Genomic DNA, 18,371 nt, shown 5'->3' with positions numbered 1-18,371 from the left:
CTCTAGCTCCTCTAAGGTGCCTTTTATTCATACAGGGAGTAAAAGTGTTGCTTGCATGCAGGTGCAATTAGCTTTTGAACTCCCATCCCATTTTTGTAGCACCACTAGGCTCTCCCTAATCCTCTTCTTCTTGAGTGCTCATATGAACTCTGTCAAGTAGTATTGCAGGTTCTTAACAAGCCTTCTGTTGTAAATGAGGAAGAGCTTCAGTTAGGCTACATGTTTGATAAGCTAAGCCTATTGCAAGTCATATCTCTCACTCATTGAGACTCCTTGATTTGGTAGGATTTACAAACCAATCCATCAGCCCATTTGAGTTTCATTCTCTCCTTCTTATAGAGCCATATGCCTTGAAGATTAATGCACTATTGCACTTAGGAAGTAAATCTACCCTAAGGATCACGGTCCCTCGTAATAAATCCAACTCCAAAACATTTATTGCTCCCTCAACCATGTAAAGCATTATAGTTGATGTGTCTTGCATTTGCAAGTAACCCTTTTTGGGGGCTTATGAATCTACAAAATTGGAAGGAGCAGAGAATTAGAATGGCATGATATTGATTAGATTGGATACAACTGTAGTCAACCTCCATGGTGACCACCAATGGAAGCCAATCTCCATTTTGAGTGCCATATTAGTGGTCCAATCTTGCCCAATAGCCCCAATGACTCACATAGCTAAAAGTAATTAGGCCATTGCTAGTCTATGCTTTAAATCCACCAATTTTAACTAGTTCTTCAAAAATTTCCCAAGTCTTCACCTCGTCCCCATCAAGTATAGTTGCTTGCATGGAGACATCAACATCGCCAAGGACCATGTTGGTTGAAATGCTTGCCAATAGACTTGTATTGAGATACATATCTTTGAGATTTTCGCTACAGGGTTTTCCTTAGCTTGGAATCATGAAAACCATGAATAATAATTAAATCAACAAAATCCCCATCCAATGCAATTCTCACACTAGGGTCCTCCCATCCAAATTAACATATTTGAATTTAGGAGCTTTAAGAGCCTTAACAAAGGTAGCACAACAGAATTCATTGCCTTGAGCACCTCCAAAAAAAGTAAATATAATCCCCATGTGAGAGAGTGATACCATTGGATGAGTCCAACTTATGCTCTTGAATAAAGACTACATCAAGATTTCCTTGGGTAATCCATCTCCATAGTAAGCTTCTCTTGCCCTTGCCATTAACACCCTTCACATTGAAGGATGCCGGCTTAAGACTGTCTTGAGCACTCATCAATTATCACCTTTCTCCAGATTCTTGTATAGCAATCACTAAATCTTTTGGAATGATTTAATTTGGATTTTTGAGCCATAGCTAAAGAACTATTATTATCTACAAGTGAATGTATATCCTATACAAGATTTGAGCCAAAGATCCATTGCTATACTTGGGTTTCTTTTATTTATTGTGTTCTTGTTGAATCGTGCCTTCATCTTTTGTAGAATTTCTTATCTCTCTAATGCATTCTCTTTTTGTCAGAACCTTGATGGTTTTAGGCTAGACGCAACTAATCTCCTAACATCTTTGGTGAACTTGATGTGAAAGGTCGATAGAAGAGTCTGCAAGGTAACTAATGCTATAGGTCCCTTAGATGATATAAGGTAGTTATTGTAGACATTGCTATATATTTACAGCATCAACAATAACAACACTAGGAGCTAAAATCTTTTTCAAAGCATGAATTTGCATTCCAGGTTGTGGCAAGCTAGATTAAATTGTTTGATGACAAAAATGTTTCCAACTACCTAAAGATCTATGTAGAGAAGATGGGCTTCTTTGGGATCCATCTACACAAGATGAGCTAGCATTTTGTGCAACTTATGGTCCATGAGCTAAAACCACACATAAATGAGATTTATGCAAAAGATGGTACATGGGAAGAGTTTAATAAGGCACTAAAAGAAGAGTTTTTCATTGAAGACATGAGTTTGGTGACTAGGAGGACTTTCGTGGTGTGGGTTACAAAACCCAATAAAGGTCTTGCTACTCTACATAGCTTTTGTGTGAGTTTGGATGCACATTTGACCAATTGGATACTACAAAGGAGTAGGCTCTAAAAATTGTGTGAGTTTGAACGCACATTTGACTAGTTGGATACTACAAAGGAGTAGGCTCTAAAATTTGGGAAGGTAGACTTGTTTCTAGAGGCCACAAATCTTGCTTTGCACTTGAGCTTGGAAGAGGCCCTTGAAGATGAAACCATGGAGCATGGAGTAAAAATAGTGGCAAGATGTCAAGAATGTTGTCTCTATGCTTGTCAAGAGACAAAGGAGGCAGGCCAGGATGCATGTTGGGCCTATGCCTTCAACCTCTAATAAGATCACAAAGCATGTGGGAAAGTAACCAATTTCTACAACTTCTCGAGTAAAAGAGGATGTAATGGATGAATTGGTTAAGTGCATGTGTGATTTGTTTTTAAAGTTTGCAAGGATGGAAGAAAAGGGGGGATCTAAGAGCTTTGATTAGAGAAAGGTTTGTATATCGATATATATGGTGCAACAACATTGAGCATGAGCATAGGGATTGTGAGAATTACAGGGATGCATTGAAAAAAAAAAGATTTTCTTTAAGGATGGCAAGATCCACCTATACAAGATGATTTTAAAACTTAATCCAAATTTATGAAAAGGGTGGGATGCAGAAGTTGGTTTTGATCACATGGTTATACATTTTATTAGGGCACCAGTGATTGTAAAGATTGATTGTTTACCTCTTCTTGGGATGATTACGAGTCGTTCTACTCCTGATATTGCCATGTTGTGATGGATAGCATATATATAATCTATGAATCTTGAATTTGGACACATTGTAAGGAAGGATAACCCAGTTGCAAACATGTTTTCTAGAGCTAGATATGATAATGAGGAGGATGTGATGGGTAATGATGATGAGACTAAAAGTGTAGGTGCCACACTTGGGCATGATTGTCACGTTTTTGCATTAGAAACTTTTCAAAGGAGCTATATGATGGAGGGTAGCTGGCAGATTGGACAATATTTGAGTACCCTGATCAAGAGAGGTGGATGGACTGATGACAAGTTCAAGAAAATTAGGAGAAAGACATATGACTACTTTTTGAAGAAGGGCTTTCTTTGGAAGCACCCAAAGAACAAAAGAGATACCCCATTGTGAGTGGTGTATGACAAGGATACTCAATTGTAAATTATGAAAGAGTTTCATGAGAGCCTAATGGGCTTGTCACAAGGGGAGTATAGGCTATCTTTGAGAAGATGACAAAGAGATACTGGTGGAAAGCCATATATAGGGATGTTTCACAGTTTGTGTAGATTGGCAGGAATGTCAGATGTATTCTTTTAGACACAGAGATGGTTTGCATCCCACATATCCTTTTTGGATGCTTGCCACGGGAAGAAGGGACAAGTATGAAAGATTTGCTAGCTCTCAGGATTCATTAATTAGAAAGAAAACTAGAAGACATAGAGCTTGCAATGAAGAGATTGAAATAAGCTAGATTGAGGAACAAGGATAGATTTGATAAAAGTCACAGACTTAGACTAAGAGCTATAGAGAAGGGGGTTTGGATACTTGTGTATGACAAAAACTTAGATAATCAACACAGTACTATCAGAAAAGTCTCCAAGAGATACTTTGGTCCATATATTATGATGCATGCATACAATAATGCCATATACTCTCTTTTTGAGTTGGATGGAACAGAGTTGAAGATACCTATTGCAAGAAAAAGAATCAAACTATTTAAGAGAAGAGTCTCACACTTAGAGAGAGAGAGAGAGAGAGAGAGAGAGAGAGAGAGAGAGAGAGAGAGAGAGAGAGAGAGAGAGAGAGAGAGAGAGAGAGAGAGAGAGAGAGAGAGAGAGAGATTGGAACTATATAAGACTATATTGAAGAAGAAGAAGAAGAAGAAGAAGAAGAAGAAGAAGAAGAAGAAGAGGAAGAGGAGGAGGAGGAGGAGGAGGAGGAGGAGGAGGAGGAAGAAGAAGACGACATTGTGGATGAGGAAGAAGACCTTGAACTTGCTGAAGAGTAAATATATGTTATACATGCTAGAGAATGTGCAAGTTTAGAGGGGGTGGATATCACGAGGTTTTGTGCTTATAGGTTGAAAACTTACGTGATCTTTGCTAGTATCAATATTTCATATATGTGCCTATGGGAGCTACCTGTCATTGTTTATGTTGAGTTCATACTACATGCCAATATTTGTCATGACGTTGAAAGTGAAATTTATATCTAGTGTGAATGCAAAATATCTAGACTTGCTCCTGGATATGAAAGTGGTCAATCAAGTGACCTTAGGCAAGAATTTGAAGAAGTGATCAAGTGCAAAAGCTTTGGAGGCACCCTTGCTTTTTGTGACAAAATTTATGGGCTGCAAAACAAGGTGCCTTTAGCCAGGGAAAAATAAGCAAGAAAGCTCCATCTTTTGGTTGTCAATCACAAGAAGAAAGCAAGGGTTAGTTGGAAGATATAGGAAGAAGACTTGATGAGGTATATAGATGCATAAAGAGGGACTGATTTGACTATTCCATGATTGTTGTGGACTGATCTGTGCAAATGTAACATGTTATCTGCTACTGTTCACTGCTTTAACATGGAGTTCTACCTTGAATTGGGTGTGATATATATTGCTATTGGTTGTCTTGATTATAGAGATATTGTGGAAAAATTTGAGGTTGGTCTATTGTGCTGCTGTAGGTGAATCAAAATAGGGAAATTGGGCTAAGACAATAGCCTTTTTAAAACTTTAAGACATGTATTTTGATGTTTGCGAGTTGTTTTATGCTTGTTTGGGACCTAATTTTGGGCCATAGATATATTATTTTGTGCTTGGATTCTTGTATAACAATCATTAAATCTTTTGGGTTGATTTAATTTTGGATTTCTTTGAGCCATAGCCTCAGAACTATTGTCTACAAGTGGATGTATATGTTGTACAAGATTTGAGCTAAAACTTTGGTGCTACAGTTGGGTTTCTTCTATTTCTTCCTTATCTTCTTGCAAGAACTGTGTGGTTTAAGGCCAAACAACTAATCTCTCGAGAATGCAAGGCCTTGTATGATGGAGAACCTTGCAAGGTTTCCATGTGGCAAGAAATACAGACGTTTGATTTGAAGGCCACGTTTGCACTATCTATCCTTGTCCTTGGCATATTATTTTCAAACGTTTTAACGTGAATCGCTTGTGATGTCTCTCTCCACCTAATAAAATTCACAATCGCGTGTGACGACGTCTCTTTTACTCTCCACCTAACAAAATTCCCTCTTAGAGACGCCTTTGCCTTTTATGCATGTGGCTAAATAAGCTCGGGCCATCATCGTTCATTGCGGGAAACATGGCGACAGGAGGCCACCTGTATGCGCTCGACTTCGATGGAGTTCTCTGCGATAGCTGCGGTGAAAGCTCTATCTCGGCTCTCAAGGTTCCCTCTCGCGACCCTGTACACATCTACCAGAAATCATAATGACCCAGATTGTTTGATGCACTTGCTAGCACTAGCTTTTCACAGCTGCATTGGGCATGCACAATGGTCCAGCCGTTGACTGTTCAATGTAACATCATAGCACGATAATGGTGCCATTATGGATACATAGCAACAATCGAATCCACAGCATAGTGCTACAATCACATGAATGATTCCAAACTATCCTTCAACAAGCAGCCTTTGTCAAAGCTTATCTAGGCCGGGTATTTTGAGAGCCTTACACTCAACACAATGTGGTGAATCTGTATCCTGTGGACGATTATGCATATGCCTCGTGCTGGCACATGGACAAACCACGTTTGGTTGGGTTCTTAAGGGTGCGCAAATAGTGTACATGCCACATGGCATTCTATGCAGCTTGTATGGCTTGCTCGACTGCTCGGAACTATTGGAAATGACATGACAACTGCATAGAACTGTTTGACCTGATCCAGGAAATTTGTAAATATGCCCAAGAGTACTGACCGTACAATAAGGCATTGCCTGTGCTCATCCAATCCTTTGTCTTGCAATACACCACATCAATAGTCTCATCCAATATAGGGTTTCATACCAAAGCAACATTGTCTCGCATATGCTAGAAGATGCCACTCTATACTCCGTCTCTGTAGATGATGGGCAAGTGCGGGGGCTGCTTCTTACTACTCCAAGAGATAGTATTTGCACCCAAAGTGAAGCCATAACCTGTTGTTGACCTCTTGTGGTCAACAACATCTTGAGCCCAATCTAATTTTTCTAATCCCTGTAGAACAAAGGCTAAAGCTCTTGTACTTACTGGATAATAAATATCGAGGTCGGGGGTCCCCTCAGGAATTGCAAGATCCTCATTGTAGCCTTCCAATGAACCAACTTGGGTCCACTCATGAACCTTGCAAGTAAACCTACAAGAAAATGCAAATCAATTCGAGTATTAGGAGCCATATCAATGACCCGATCAATTGCTTATAGTGGGCAACATCTGTTGTCGGTGAATCTCCATGGGCCTAGCCTTTTAGTTTAGATCCATGGGAGTAAAAATAGCCTTACACCCCTCCATCTCAATAGTAGTCAAAAGCTCTTGCACGTACCAGTGTTGGGAGATAAAAATTCCCCCTTGGATTCTACTAAATCTCATGACCTAGAAAGAAGTGGAGAAGCCCCATATTTGTCATCTTCAACATCTTGTGTAGTGCCTCCTTGTTTTCTTGACCTTTTGAGCATAGTCACCTATCAAAATGAGATCATCCACATGAAGTATGAGCAATGTGTGCCCTCCAACTAAGGTATGGATATACAAGTGGGGATTAATAGAGGAACACTGATACTTTGGTTTTCCTTGGAGAAATGAGTCTATCTTCTCGTTCCAAGCACACAAAGCTTGTTTGAGGCATTAAAGGGCCTTCTTTAACTTGTAAACTTTGCCATTTGATGAGGAAAAGCCAAGAGGTTGCTCAACACAAATCTTCTTCTTCAAATTACCATCAAGGAATGCAAACTTCACATTAAATTGATAAACATGCCATCTCCTATAATTGGCTATGGCAAGAATGGTCCTAATGGTAGCCATCCAAGCTGTAGGTGCAAAGATATCATTGAAATCCACGCCTAGCCACTATGCGACTTTAGCAACGAGCTATCCCTTGTGCTTATCCAGAGTGCCGAGGTATTTGGTTTTAAAAATCCACTTGACTTCAATCACCTTCCTATGGACGGGCTCAATACAAGATCTCAAGTGCCATTTTACTCAATAGCCTCCGACTCTTGCTTCATAGCTTTTTCGTAATGTTGTGATTGCAAAGTCTCCTTCACAGAAGAGTTAGTACAAACAAGCTCGGTGGAGTGTGTTTGGTTTCTTGGAGATTGCCATGGACTATCCTATGGCTACCACTCCTTAGGAGCTCCCTCAATCCTTGCATCATAGAGTGTATTATGTAACCAATGAGAAGGAGGCTAATACTCCGCTCGCCACTCTGTTTGTGATAAAGTCTGTGGAACATCCATTGGTGTTGACTTAATGGGTGAATTTGGTGGTGAAGCAATCTCCTCCTCCATTTATGGTGGAGCCTCAAGAGACAGGCTCCAAAAGCACTAGCTCAGGCACCCAATTGTTACTCGGACCTTCAAGGACATGATAGCTAACAACCCCCTTTGTAGCTAGAAACTCCATGAATCGAATATCTGAACTCATTATACCTCTTGTGAAACGGGATCACAAAGCGTGTATCCTTGGGACTGCAAGCTATAACCCATGAATACTTTTCCTTTGGAAGCCGGCTCAAACTTATCCCTTTGTTTCTTTGGGATGTAAACATAAGCATCACCCCGAACACGGTGAAATAAGACACATTTGGTTTTAGACCAAAGTAAGCCTCAAAAGGTATCATACCAACCATGGTCGACGTAGGTGATTGATTAAGGATGTAAGCAGCAGTGGGTACTACTTTTGCCCATAGACATTAAGGCATTTGTTGATGCTCCATCATAGTTAGTGCCGTCTCAATCACAGTGCAATTCTTCCGCTCCAAAATTCTCTTGAGGTGTGTTTATATTGGCAAACTCCTAGTGAATGCCCACGATTTGCACAAAACTTGGCTAGCTCATTGGAGACAAACTTCCCTCCTTTGTTGGAACACAAGGTCTTGAGTTTCCTACAAGATTTGTTCTCCTTGAAGATCAATCGATCCTTAAAGTGTGAGAATGCTTTAGACTTTAACTCCAAGAAAAATACCCATGTCAACTTGCTAAAGTCATTGACAAATAGCATAAAGTACAAACTCCTCTTTTGCCCTTTGTGAAGCCTTGCTGGGAATTACATCTCTACGCTACTTACCATGAATGCAAGATACACATGGCAGGTGACTCATCTCAATCTCTGGCAATCCACAAATAAGCTAACCATGAGCTACCTTCTTAAGATACTTGTAGTTGAGGTGGCCAAACCGAGTATGCTATAACTTGGTCTGAGTTTGTGAAGAAAGAAGTAAAAAAGTAAAGGCTAATAAAATGTGCATCTTGTAGACTCCATTCTCCTTGTCACTTGCACAAAGAATTTGTTGAGAATTTCCATCAAGAACTTGGAAGGAGTCCTTATCAAACTCGACCATAAGGCCAAGAGCACAAATCTTGCCCATTGAAAGAAGATGATATCATATATATCCCAAACCCGGCACATAGAGAACTTCTAATGTGTGAGCACCACCTTGCCTATCTCGAATTAGTTGCATATCACCTTTGCCTTTGATAGGGATTTAATAGCTATCACCAATGAGAATTTGCCCATGCATCGGACACATACGGGCAATACTATCTGTAGAAAAAATTATGCGGCGGGAAGCACCACTGTTCACAATCCACTCACAAGGTTGTGGGGCTATCATTGCTGCATTAGTAGCTGCTGGTGTGGAATCCTCAATCACCTCCAAATGGAGAAATGTGGTTGATGAAGGGGTAGCCATTGCTCGAGTCCTTGGTAGATTTCTCCTCCTTGGTGTCCTTCTTGTCCTTGTTGGGGCAATCCTTGTTTCAATGGCTTGTCTTGCCACAAATGTAATAAGTAGACTCCTTGGCTTTATCTTGCTTGGTCTTCTCGTTCTTCTTCTTGTTGTTGTTCTTCCTTTTTTGTTGAGAAGATTGTCTTGTCAATGCCACTAACTTGGGAGTGTTTTGACCTTTGAGAGTTGTTCCTCCTGATACAAGACCATCGGAACCAACTCCTCCCACTTAAGGGTATTTGTTTGCCTTGAAGCAATCAAGGCGGAGTGGAATGCACTAAATCGGGGTGGTAACTGCGAGAGAAGGGTTATTGCCATGTCCTTTGAGGTAATCGCCTTTTTTGCGTTTTGGACTTGCATCTACAATTGCCAAAGCTTATTGATATGCTCTTGCATGGAAGCGGACTTGGATGGGTTCAACATCTGCATCTATACCTCTAGTGACACTTGCTTTATCATGGTCATCTGATTGTATAACAAATCCGATTTTAGCCATATTTCTCGAGCAACAGTTAAATGCTCGATGTGAGCTATCATGGCCGGAGTGCAAGAGAGAAATAGGAATGATTGGATGCGGCCATTCAATTTGTCCCAATGTGATTGTACCTTCACCAACTTAGCTTTCTCATTAGAAGAAAGCTTAGATGCATCATAGGGTGTAGGATGGTGTATGGCCTCAGTCATGAACTTCGTCAGATCATAGGACTCCAAGATGGCAAGCATCATTATCCCCGCAAGATGTGGTAATTACAGGGACCTTATGGTCCATAATAGCCTGAAACTCCATGTCAAGCTCCAAGGGCACTTTCACTTGAATAAATTGCACAAAAACAAGGGTAGCTCTCAGTGAACCCGAAAACACAGCTTGTTAGGGCATCCTCCGCTCATCCCAAACTTGTTTCTACTATCGAAGGCGATGAAAACTCAAAATCTGCACACTTGCAAAAAATTGGCAACTTTGCTCCTTGCCTGTGCTTCACCACTTGTCTCAACCTTGTGCGATGTGCAGCCCTCCCATTTGCTCTTTAACGCTGAAAACACAAACTTTTGTTGCACTGGAATCTCCCTTTTTAGGTATGCCCATGATCAATCAGGTCTTCAATACCATGTTAGAGTGCAGCAAATGTGGAAGCGTATGACTAGGGTGAAAGAAAATGAACATGAAGAGAAGAGGGAGAGAGAAAGAGTCAATAGAATGCAGAAATCTGTGTCTTGAGTTTCCTACAAGATTTGTTCTCCTTGAAGATCAATCGATCCTTAAAGTGTGAGAATGCTTTAGACTTTAACTCCAAGAAAAATACCCATGTCAACTTGCTAAAGTCATTGACAAATAGCATAAAGTACAAACTTCTCTTAAGGGACTTCGTCCTCATCGGTTGACATAAGGGCTTCTTTGCCCTTTGTGAAGCCTTGCTGGGAATTGCATCTCTACGCTACTTACCATGAATGCAAGATACACATGGCAGGTGACTCATCTCAATCTCTGGCAATCCACAAATAAGCTGACCATGAGCTGCCTTCCTAAGATACTTGTAGTTGAGGTGGCCAAACCGAGTATGCTATAACTTGGTCTGAGTTTGTGAAGAAAGAAGTAAAAAAGTAAAGGCTAATGAAATGTGCATCTTGTAGACTCCATTCTCCTTGTAACTTGCACAAAGAATCTGTTGAGAATTTCCACCAAGAACTTGGAAGGAGTCCTTATCATCAAACTCGACCATAAGGCCAAGAGCACAAATCTTGCCCATTGAAAGAAGATGATATCATATATATCCCAAACCCGGCACATAGAGAACTTCTAATGTGTGAGCACCACCTTGCCTATCTCGAATTAGCTGCATATCACCTTTGCCTTTGATAGGGATTGAATAGCTATCACCAATGAGAATTTGCCCATGCATCGGACACATACGGGCAATACTATCTGTAGAAACAATTATGCGGTGGGAAGCACCACTGTTCACAATCCACTCACAAGGTTGTGGGGCTATCATTGCTGCATTAGTAGCTGTTGGTGCGGAATCCTCAATCACCTCCAAATGGAGAAAGGTGGTTGATGAAGGGGTAGCCATTGCTCTTGAGTCCTTGGTAGATTTCTCCTGCTTAGTGTCCTTCTTGTCCTTGTTGGGGCAATCCTTGTTTCAATGGCTTGTCTTGCCACAAATGTAATAAGTAGACTCCTTGGCTTTATCTTGCTTGGTCTTCTCGTTCTTCTTGTTGTTGTTGTTCTCCCTTTTTTGTTGAGAAGATTGTCTTGTCAATGCCACTAACTTGGGAGTGTTTTGACCTTTGAGTTGTTCCTCCTGATACAAGACCATCGGAACCAACTCCTCCCACTTAAGGGTATTTGTTTGCCCTGAAGCAATCAAGGCGGAGTAGAATGCACTAAATCGGGGTGGTAACTGCGAGAGAAGGGTTATTGCCATGTCCTTTGAGGTAATCGCCTTTTTTGCGTTCTGGACTTGCATCTACAATTGCCAAAGCTTATTGATATGCTCTTGCATGGAAGCGGACTTGGACGGGTTCAACGTCTGTATCTATATCTCTAGTGACACTTGCTTTATCGTGGTCATTTGATTGTATTGAAAGGTGAGAAGGATCGAAGCTTGCACGCGAGCTATGGCGGGAGAGCAAGAGCAAGAAAGAGAGAGACAAGAAATGGGAACTCCATTAGTCACAATGTGTGACCGGGCCTTCCTTTATTCAAACTGTCACTAAAAGAATAAAGAATAAAGTGACGTGATGGGCGCCCGCCACCTGCAGTGTGCAGTGGCGGGTACTGTCAGTGTAGTAATACACGGGGCGGCACGGCGGAGGCGCCTTTACCCCCAACAACCTCCCACTTAAAGGCGAATCTGTCCTAGTGAGAGAGAAAAGAAAAAGAAAAGACAGTACAAATGTACATAGGTACAAGGGATGAGGAAAGGCGACATCTCATCCAACGCCCATCAACCTCCTGAGGAAGGCAAAGCGCTCAGTAGTGAGGCTCTTCGTGAGCAGATCTGCAGGATTCTCGTCAGTGGAGATCTTGACAAGATCAACAGACTTGTCCTCCACGACACCACGTATGAAGTGATACCTCACCTCAATGTGTTTCGTCTTCGCATGGAAGACCGGATTCTTAGCCAACTGAATGGCACTCATAGAATCCGAATGCAGTGTAGGTGTAGCATCAATCCCAAGGTCAGCAACTAGACGGCCTAACCATATGGCCTCCTTGCAAGCCTCAGTGGCTGCAACATACTCGGCCTCAGTGGTAGACAAAGCCGTACACTTCTGAACCCTGGACATCCAAGAGATAGCCCCTCCAGCATAGGTGAATACATAGCCAGAAGTGGACTTCCTACTATCTGCATGTCCTGCATAATCGGAGTCAGTGTACCCCACGACCCCTGTATCCTGGCTGCCATAGCAAATACACATATCTGTTGTGCCCTTCAGGTACCTCATGATACCCTTCACGGCATCCCAATGTCTGCTGCCAGGTGTAGCCATATAGCGTGCCATAACACCAACTGCATGTGCGATATCTGGACGAGTGGCTATCATGGCATACATCAAACTGCCCACGGCTGATGCATAAGGGATCTTGGCCATCTCGGCCCTCTGCTCATCTGTCTGCGGACAATCGGCCTGTGATACCTTCACATAAGAAGGTAATGGACAGCCAATAGGCTTTGCGTCCTGCATGCGGAAGCGCTCAAGGACTTTATGAATGTACTCCCGCTGTGAGAGATACAAAAGTCCCTGATGCCTATCGCGCTTAATGCGCATCCCAAGTATATGTGAGGCCTGTCCCAAATCCTTCATCTCAAAGCTCTTCTTTAGCTGAGATTTAAGAGCATCTAGCTCATCATGAGCTTTCCCTACTATCAGCATATCATCAACATAGAGTACCAGGATAAGCAAACTGCCATCACGGGCTTTCTTCGTGTAAAGACACGGATCCATAGCACTCCTGCTGTAGCCCTGTGACTGCATAAAGGCATCAAACTTATGATACCATTCCCTAGGTGCCTGCTTCAAGCCATACAAGCTCTTCTTCAACTTGCACACTAGGTGCTCCCTGCCAGGTTCTGCAAAGCCCTTAGGCTGATCCATATAGATCTCATCATGCAAGTCCCCATGTAGAAAAGCCGTCTTGACATCCATCTGATATAGATCTAAGTCAAGCTGTGCAACCAAAGCCAAGACTAAGCGCAGGGTGGTCATCTTAACCACAGGAGAGAAGACCTCATCAAAGTCCACACCATGTTCCTGCTTAAAACCCTTTGCTACCAATCTAGCCTTGTATGCCGGCTTGGGGTGTCCAGGGGTACTTTTCAGCTTGTACACCCACTTGCATGGCAAAGCCTTCTTGCCCTTAGGCAAGGCAACCAAATCCCAAGTCTCATTCTTATGCAAGGAGTCTATCTCAGACTGCATAGCCCTCTCCCAGGAGTGACTGTCACCCCTGCGCATAGCCTCATCATAAGTGAAAGGCTCTCCTGCATCTGTAACCAAAACATAATGCATAGAGGGCTGAAATCTGTCAGGTGGACGTCTATCTCTAGCAGACCGTCTCACCGCAGGCTCTGCTGCCTGTCTAACTACCTGTCCAACATCTTGGCCCTGTGGAGAAACTGCTGCAGGCTGTACTACTGGCTGTGCTGGAGCTTTAGGCTCCTCCTGAAAGATCACTCTGCGGATCTCAACCACCTTCTCAGGCTGCCTGTGCATCTTGTCTTCATGGAAGACGACATCATGGCTGCGTACTATTTTCCGCGCCTGCGGATCCCATAGGCGATAGCCCATCTCTCCTGACTCACCATAGCCAAGGAATATGCATTTAATGCTCTTTGGATCCAATTTACTCCTCTTGTCCTTGGGCACATGGCAGAATGCCTCACATCCAAAGACACGGAGATGCGCATAAGAGGGTGGCTTACCAGCCCAAACTTCCTCTGCAACCTGGAAATCCAATCCACTGGAAGGCGATCGGTTTATGACATGCACTGACGTACTAACTGCCTCAGCCCAAAAACTCGGGGGTAGGCCTGCATGGCTAAGCATAGAGCGCACACGCTTCTGAATAGTCCTGTTCATGCGCTCAGCCAAACCATTCTGGGGTGGGGTGTAAGGGGCGGTCAACTGACGCTTAATACCCCTGTCATCACAAAACTGCTCAAAAGCATGCGAGACATATTCTCCCCCATTATCTGTCCTAAGGCATTTCAGCCTATACCCAGTCTGGTTCTCAACAAGAGCAAGCCATCTCTGAAAAACTGCCAAGACATCGGACTTCTGCTTTATGGGATAAGCCCACACTTTCCTAGAAAAATCATCAATGAAGGTAACGAAGTACTTCGCGCCACCCATAGACATGCAAGGCATAGGCCCACAAACATCGGAATGCACCAATGCCAAGGGCTCACTCATGCGTGGCCTACCCGATTTCTTATGCGTAGACCTATTCTGCTTACCATAAAGACAATGATTACACGAGTCAAAACATGCATAATCCAAAGGCGGAAGATACTGCAAACTAGATAACATTTTCATTCCTTTCAAAGACATATGCCCCAAACGGGCATGCCAAAGTGATACATGTGGGATAGAGCCCACTGCCAAAACATGGTCTACAGAAGACCCAGATACAACAAGAGGATAGAGGCTGCCAGCCTTGGCGCCTCTAGCAAGCACAAGTCTGCCTTTGGTAATCTTCCAGGCAGAATCCCCAAAACAGACATGAAATCCTGCATCATCCAACTGTCCTGCAGACATAAGACTACGCGTAAGCGCAGGTACATGACGTACATCCCTGAGCAAAAAGGAACTGCCAGTGGAAAACTGCAACTGAATATCTCCACAGCCCACAATATCAAGAGACCTGTCATCTCCAAGTCTGACTGATCCAGATACAGTACGGTAAGAGTGAAACCACTCACGGTAAGGCGTCACATGGAAGGACGCACCTGAATCCAATAACCAGCACTGTGCATACATACTAGGTGTCTCTGTCAAGTGTGAAGCATCAGAAGAACTAGCTGCAAGTATAAACTCATCACCACCATCGGACTCTTCAGTCTGCGTGACATTAATTTCCTCAATCTTGACGTTGGACTTCGCAGGTACTATGCTGCGATCAGAGGACTTCTCCTGCACTTTATCTTTCCCCTTATCCTTGCGCTTCTCATTGCGCAACTCATGACACTGTGGTCTAATATGGCCCTTTTTCCCACAATGATGACAAGTGACATTTGCATTGTGTCCACGCGACTTACTACGCGACTTGCCACCACGAGATTTAGACCGACCCTTCTGCGAGTCACGGCCTCGGCCATTACCACGGTCATACCTGTCATTCCTGCCTCTAACTGTCAAAGCATGACTACCACGAGAGGCATCCAAGTTTTTGCGATTCACCTCTTCCTGAAGAAGAGCACTCTCAACATCTGCCAATTTTAGAGTAGCACTAGAGGCACAAAGAGCAGTGCGGAATACATCCCATGACTCATTCAGAGTTCCAAGCAAGAAAAGAGGAGTTACTTCCTCTCCAAAGGTGATATCCTGCGAAGTCAGGTTCTTCAGTATAGCATGGAACTGGCTCAAGTGAGCAGACATAGTCGCATTATCCTTCATGCGCAGATCCATAAGCTGCTTCAACCAGTACATCTGACTCGCCGGACTTTTCTTATCATAAAGATTCTTGATCTTATTCCATAGATCCCATGCACTCTGTGCTTCCTCAAATACATTATAATGTACCTGTTCAGTGAGAGACAATACAATCGTGGACTTGCATAGCTCATCAAGTTCAAGCCAGTCGTCAATGTCCATAGTTTCAGGCTGCTCCCCACTCAACCGAAGTGGCTTAATCTGAGATTTCTGCACCAAAACCTGCCATATTTGACTCTTCCAGTAAGAGTAGTTGGTACCATCCAACTTTGTAATGTTAAAGATGGCACTATCATGCGAAGATGATGCCATTATGCAGGCTGGAAATGCCCAAACAGTCCAAAACTGCTTGCTGTTTTACTGCAGAAACTGCCCAAAAATGACCAAAACGGGGTCCAAAGGGTGAGCAAAGTGTGCCAAAAGTTGCTGCCCACTTAGTACTAGGTGCGGTACACCAAATCAGGATATTTCAGCATGAAAAGTACACCTCAGTCCACCAATAACTGCTTGCTGTAATAAATTGCAGGTATGCAGTCTAGAGAGCAAACTGTCCCAAAATAGGATCCAATGTCAAGCAAACAATGCTAGGTCCAAAGCCGGCATGAAACGGACATAAGCAAGGCCAATGACAGTGAAAAGAACATGAGCTCAACACCAAGCATGTCAAAATAACATCTGCCAGTGAAAGGCACACCCCCAGACACTCTAGGCAAAGTGTTCCTGTAATTGCCAAAACCTGACACAAATAGGTATCTGCTCAAAGAGAAAGATCCAAATATGAGACTCAGCTCATAAGCATCCTGTGAACCAAGAGTACATCAATGCATATCCATAAAGATCGGAGTATGATCCCAAAGTCTCAATGTGTATGTAGCTGCTCAAGACATAAACTGCTCCAAATACATGTAAGTGCTCCAATAGCATGCAACTGTCAAAGGTCAAGAAAGCATGTAAAATGCTCCCACTGGCACAAAAGGCGGACAAAGCGAGCTTAGAAGCTCAAACAACCCAAGAGAAAGCACCAGTGATGAGTGACCCTGTCAATGCATCAAGTGCATCCGAGAGAGCATGACATACATGAAGCACCGGTCGTATTAACCATGAAGCAATACATAAGCCCAAATAAGCTCTCGGTCAACTCAATGACATCCAAATAGCAACCAAGATCAGTGATCAAGTAAGCCGGGAATGCTCAAATACATCCAAATCCAAGCTCCAAATGTCGGTATGGCATACACGAACCAAATAGCATATGTCACGAACCAAAGCATGTAATGCAAAAGCCTAACTGTCAAGCAGAGACATGAGGCATAGGCGGTCCACGAGCATGCCGAGTCGGTCCAAATGCCAGTGAAGACGGAGCTAATGCGAAGCTCAAAAGCATCCCATAATCTCATACATATGCTCCAAGTCGTCCCCAAATGTCAGAGACATCATGCCAAAGCTCAAAGCATACATCCGGTATCGGTAGGTAAGTGCCAAAGCATGTAAAGTACCTTCAGCCCACTGTTATTCCAGCATGTATTTACTGTTCTAAACAGTAGATTTCAGCCCCGAATTCAAGCCAAAATCATGGTCAAACCAAATGCATACATCCCCAATACATTCGGGTAGGAAATAGACCGCATATGGGCATCAAACAAGGTAACCGGAGTAGAGTATAAGCATCAAATGCCAATGCCAAGTGTGGCTGCCCTGTTTCCAGCACTGTATAACAGTAAATAACAGTCCCAAATCAGCCAATATTTCAAGCCAAAATCATGGCATAATCATGTGCATACATTCCCAAGGCACTAGGCATCATGTAGACCGCATACGGGCATCAAATAGCACAACCGGAATGGAGTATAAGCAACAAATGCTAATGCCAATGGTGCTGCCCTGTTTTCAGCCTGTTATGACAGTTTATGACAGTCCCAAATCTGAAGAAATCAGCCCCGAAAGATAAAGACCAATGCCCAAAGCTTGAATGACATCAAACATGAAGTCTATAGCCCTCTTGATCAAGGTAGAGAGCAAGAAGCAATGGCCAAGTGTGGAGCTGAAGTAGATGAGTGCTCACAGCCTGGAAAAAAATGATGCAATCTGCCCTGTTGGTGCTGAACTTGCTGCTGCTCCACATGGGCTGAAAAGGGGGTAATGGGGGGCTCAAGAAGGGCCTATCAAAGGCCTATGACAAGCCTCTTTGAGCCTTGATAGGTGTAAGGCACAATATGAGGGGAATAAGCTTCAAGAGTTTGAAGCCATGGCTGCCCTTGCTGTTTGCAACCTGTAGACTGAAATAAAACCGTGAAAGAATGATCAAATACCTCAGTATCAATGCCTTGAAGGTGCCTCAATAGGCTGGGAAGGTGCTCGGGAAGTCGTGGAGTGACGGGAGCTCGGGGAGATCGGATATGGCTGCCAGGATGGAGACCCAATGCGTGAAGCGAGTCGATGCAAAGGTCGGGAAGCACCGAGTCGAGCTCGAGCAAGAGAATGCCAAGCTCTGATACCAGTTGAAAGGTGAGAAGGATCGAAGCTTGCACGCGAGCTATGGCGGGAGAGCAAGAGCAAGAAAGAGAGAGACAAGAAATGGGAACTCCATTAGTCACAATGTGTGACCGGGCCTTCCTTTATTCAAACTGTCACTAAAAGAATAAAGAATAAAGTGACGTGATGGGCGCCCGCCACCTGCAGTGTGCAGTGGCGGGTACTGTCAGTGTAGTAATACACGGGGCGGCACGGCGGAGGCGCCTTTACCCCCAACATGTATAACAAATCTGATTTTA

General features: G+C 43.2%; 1 protein-coding gene across 1 annotated transcript in view; it reads left to right on the top strand.

The window, feature by feature from the left end:
* The first annotated feature begins 5,221 nt into the window (after nt 1–5,221).
* Nucleotides 5,222–18,371, top strand: part of LOC148037614 (ribosomal RNA small subunit methyltransferase G) — a 77,421-nt gene continuing 64,271 nt past the window's right edge. Inside the window, exon 1 of the mRNA XM_087676568.1 lies at nt 5,222–5,413. Within this exon, the coding sequence (XP_087532694.1) occupies nt 5,282–5,413 (132 nt within the window). The 5' untranslated portion in view covers nt 5,222–5,281. The remainder of the gene's footprint in view (nt 5,414–18,371) is intronic.

This window comes from Lygodium microphyllum, chromosome 4 (assembly GCF_053477565.2).
Source record: "Lygodium microphyllum isolate KBCC chromosome 4, Lygodium_microphyllum_v1.1.10, whole genome shotgun sequence".
In the NCBI taxonomy this organism is placed as follows: domain Eukaryota; kingdom Viridiplantae; phylum Streptophyta; class Polypodiopsida; order Schizaeales; family Lygodiaceae; genus Lygodium; species Lygodium microphyllum.
This window is presented reverse-complemented; position numbering and strand designations above follow the sequence as displayed.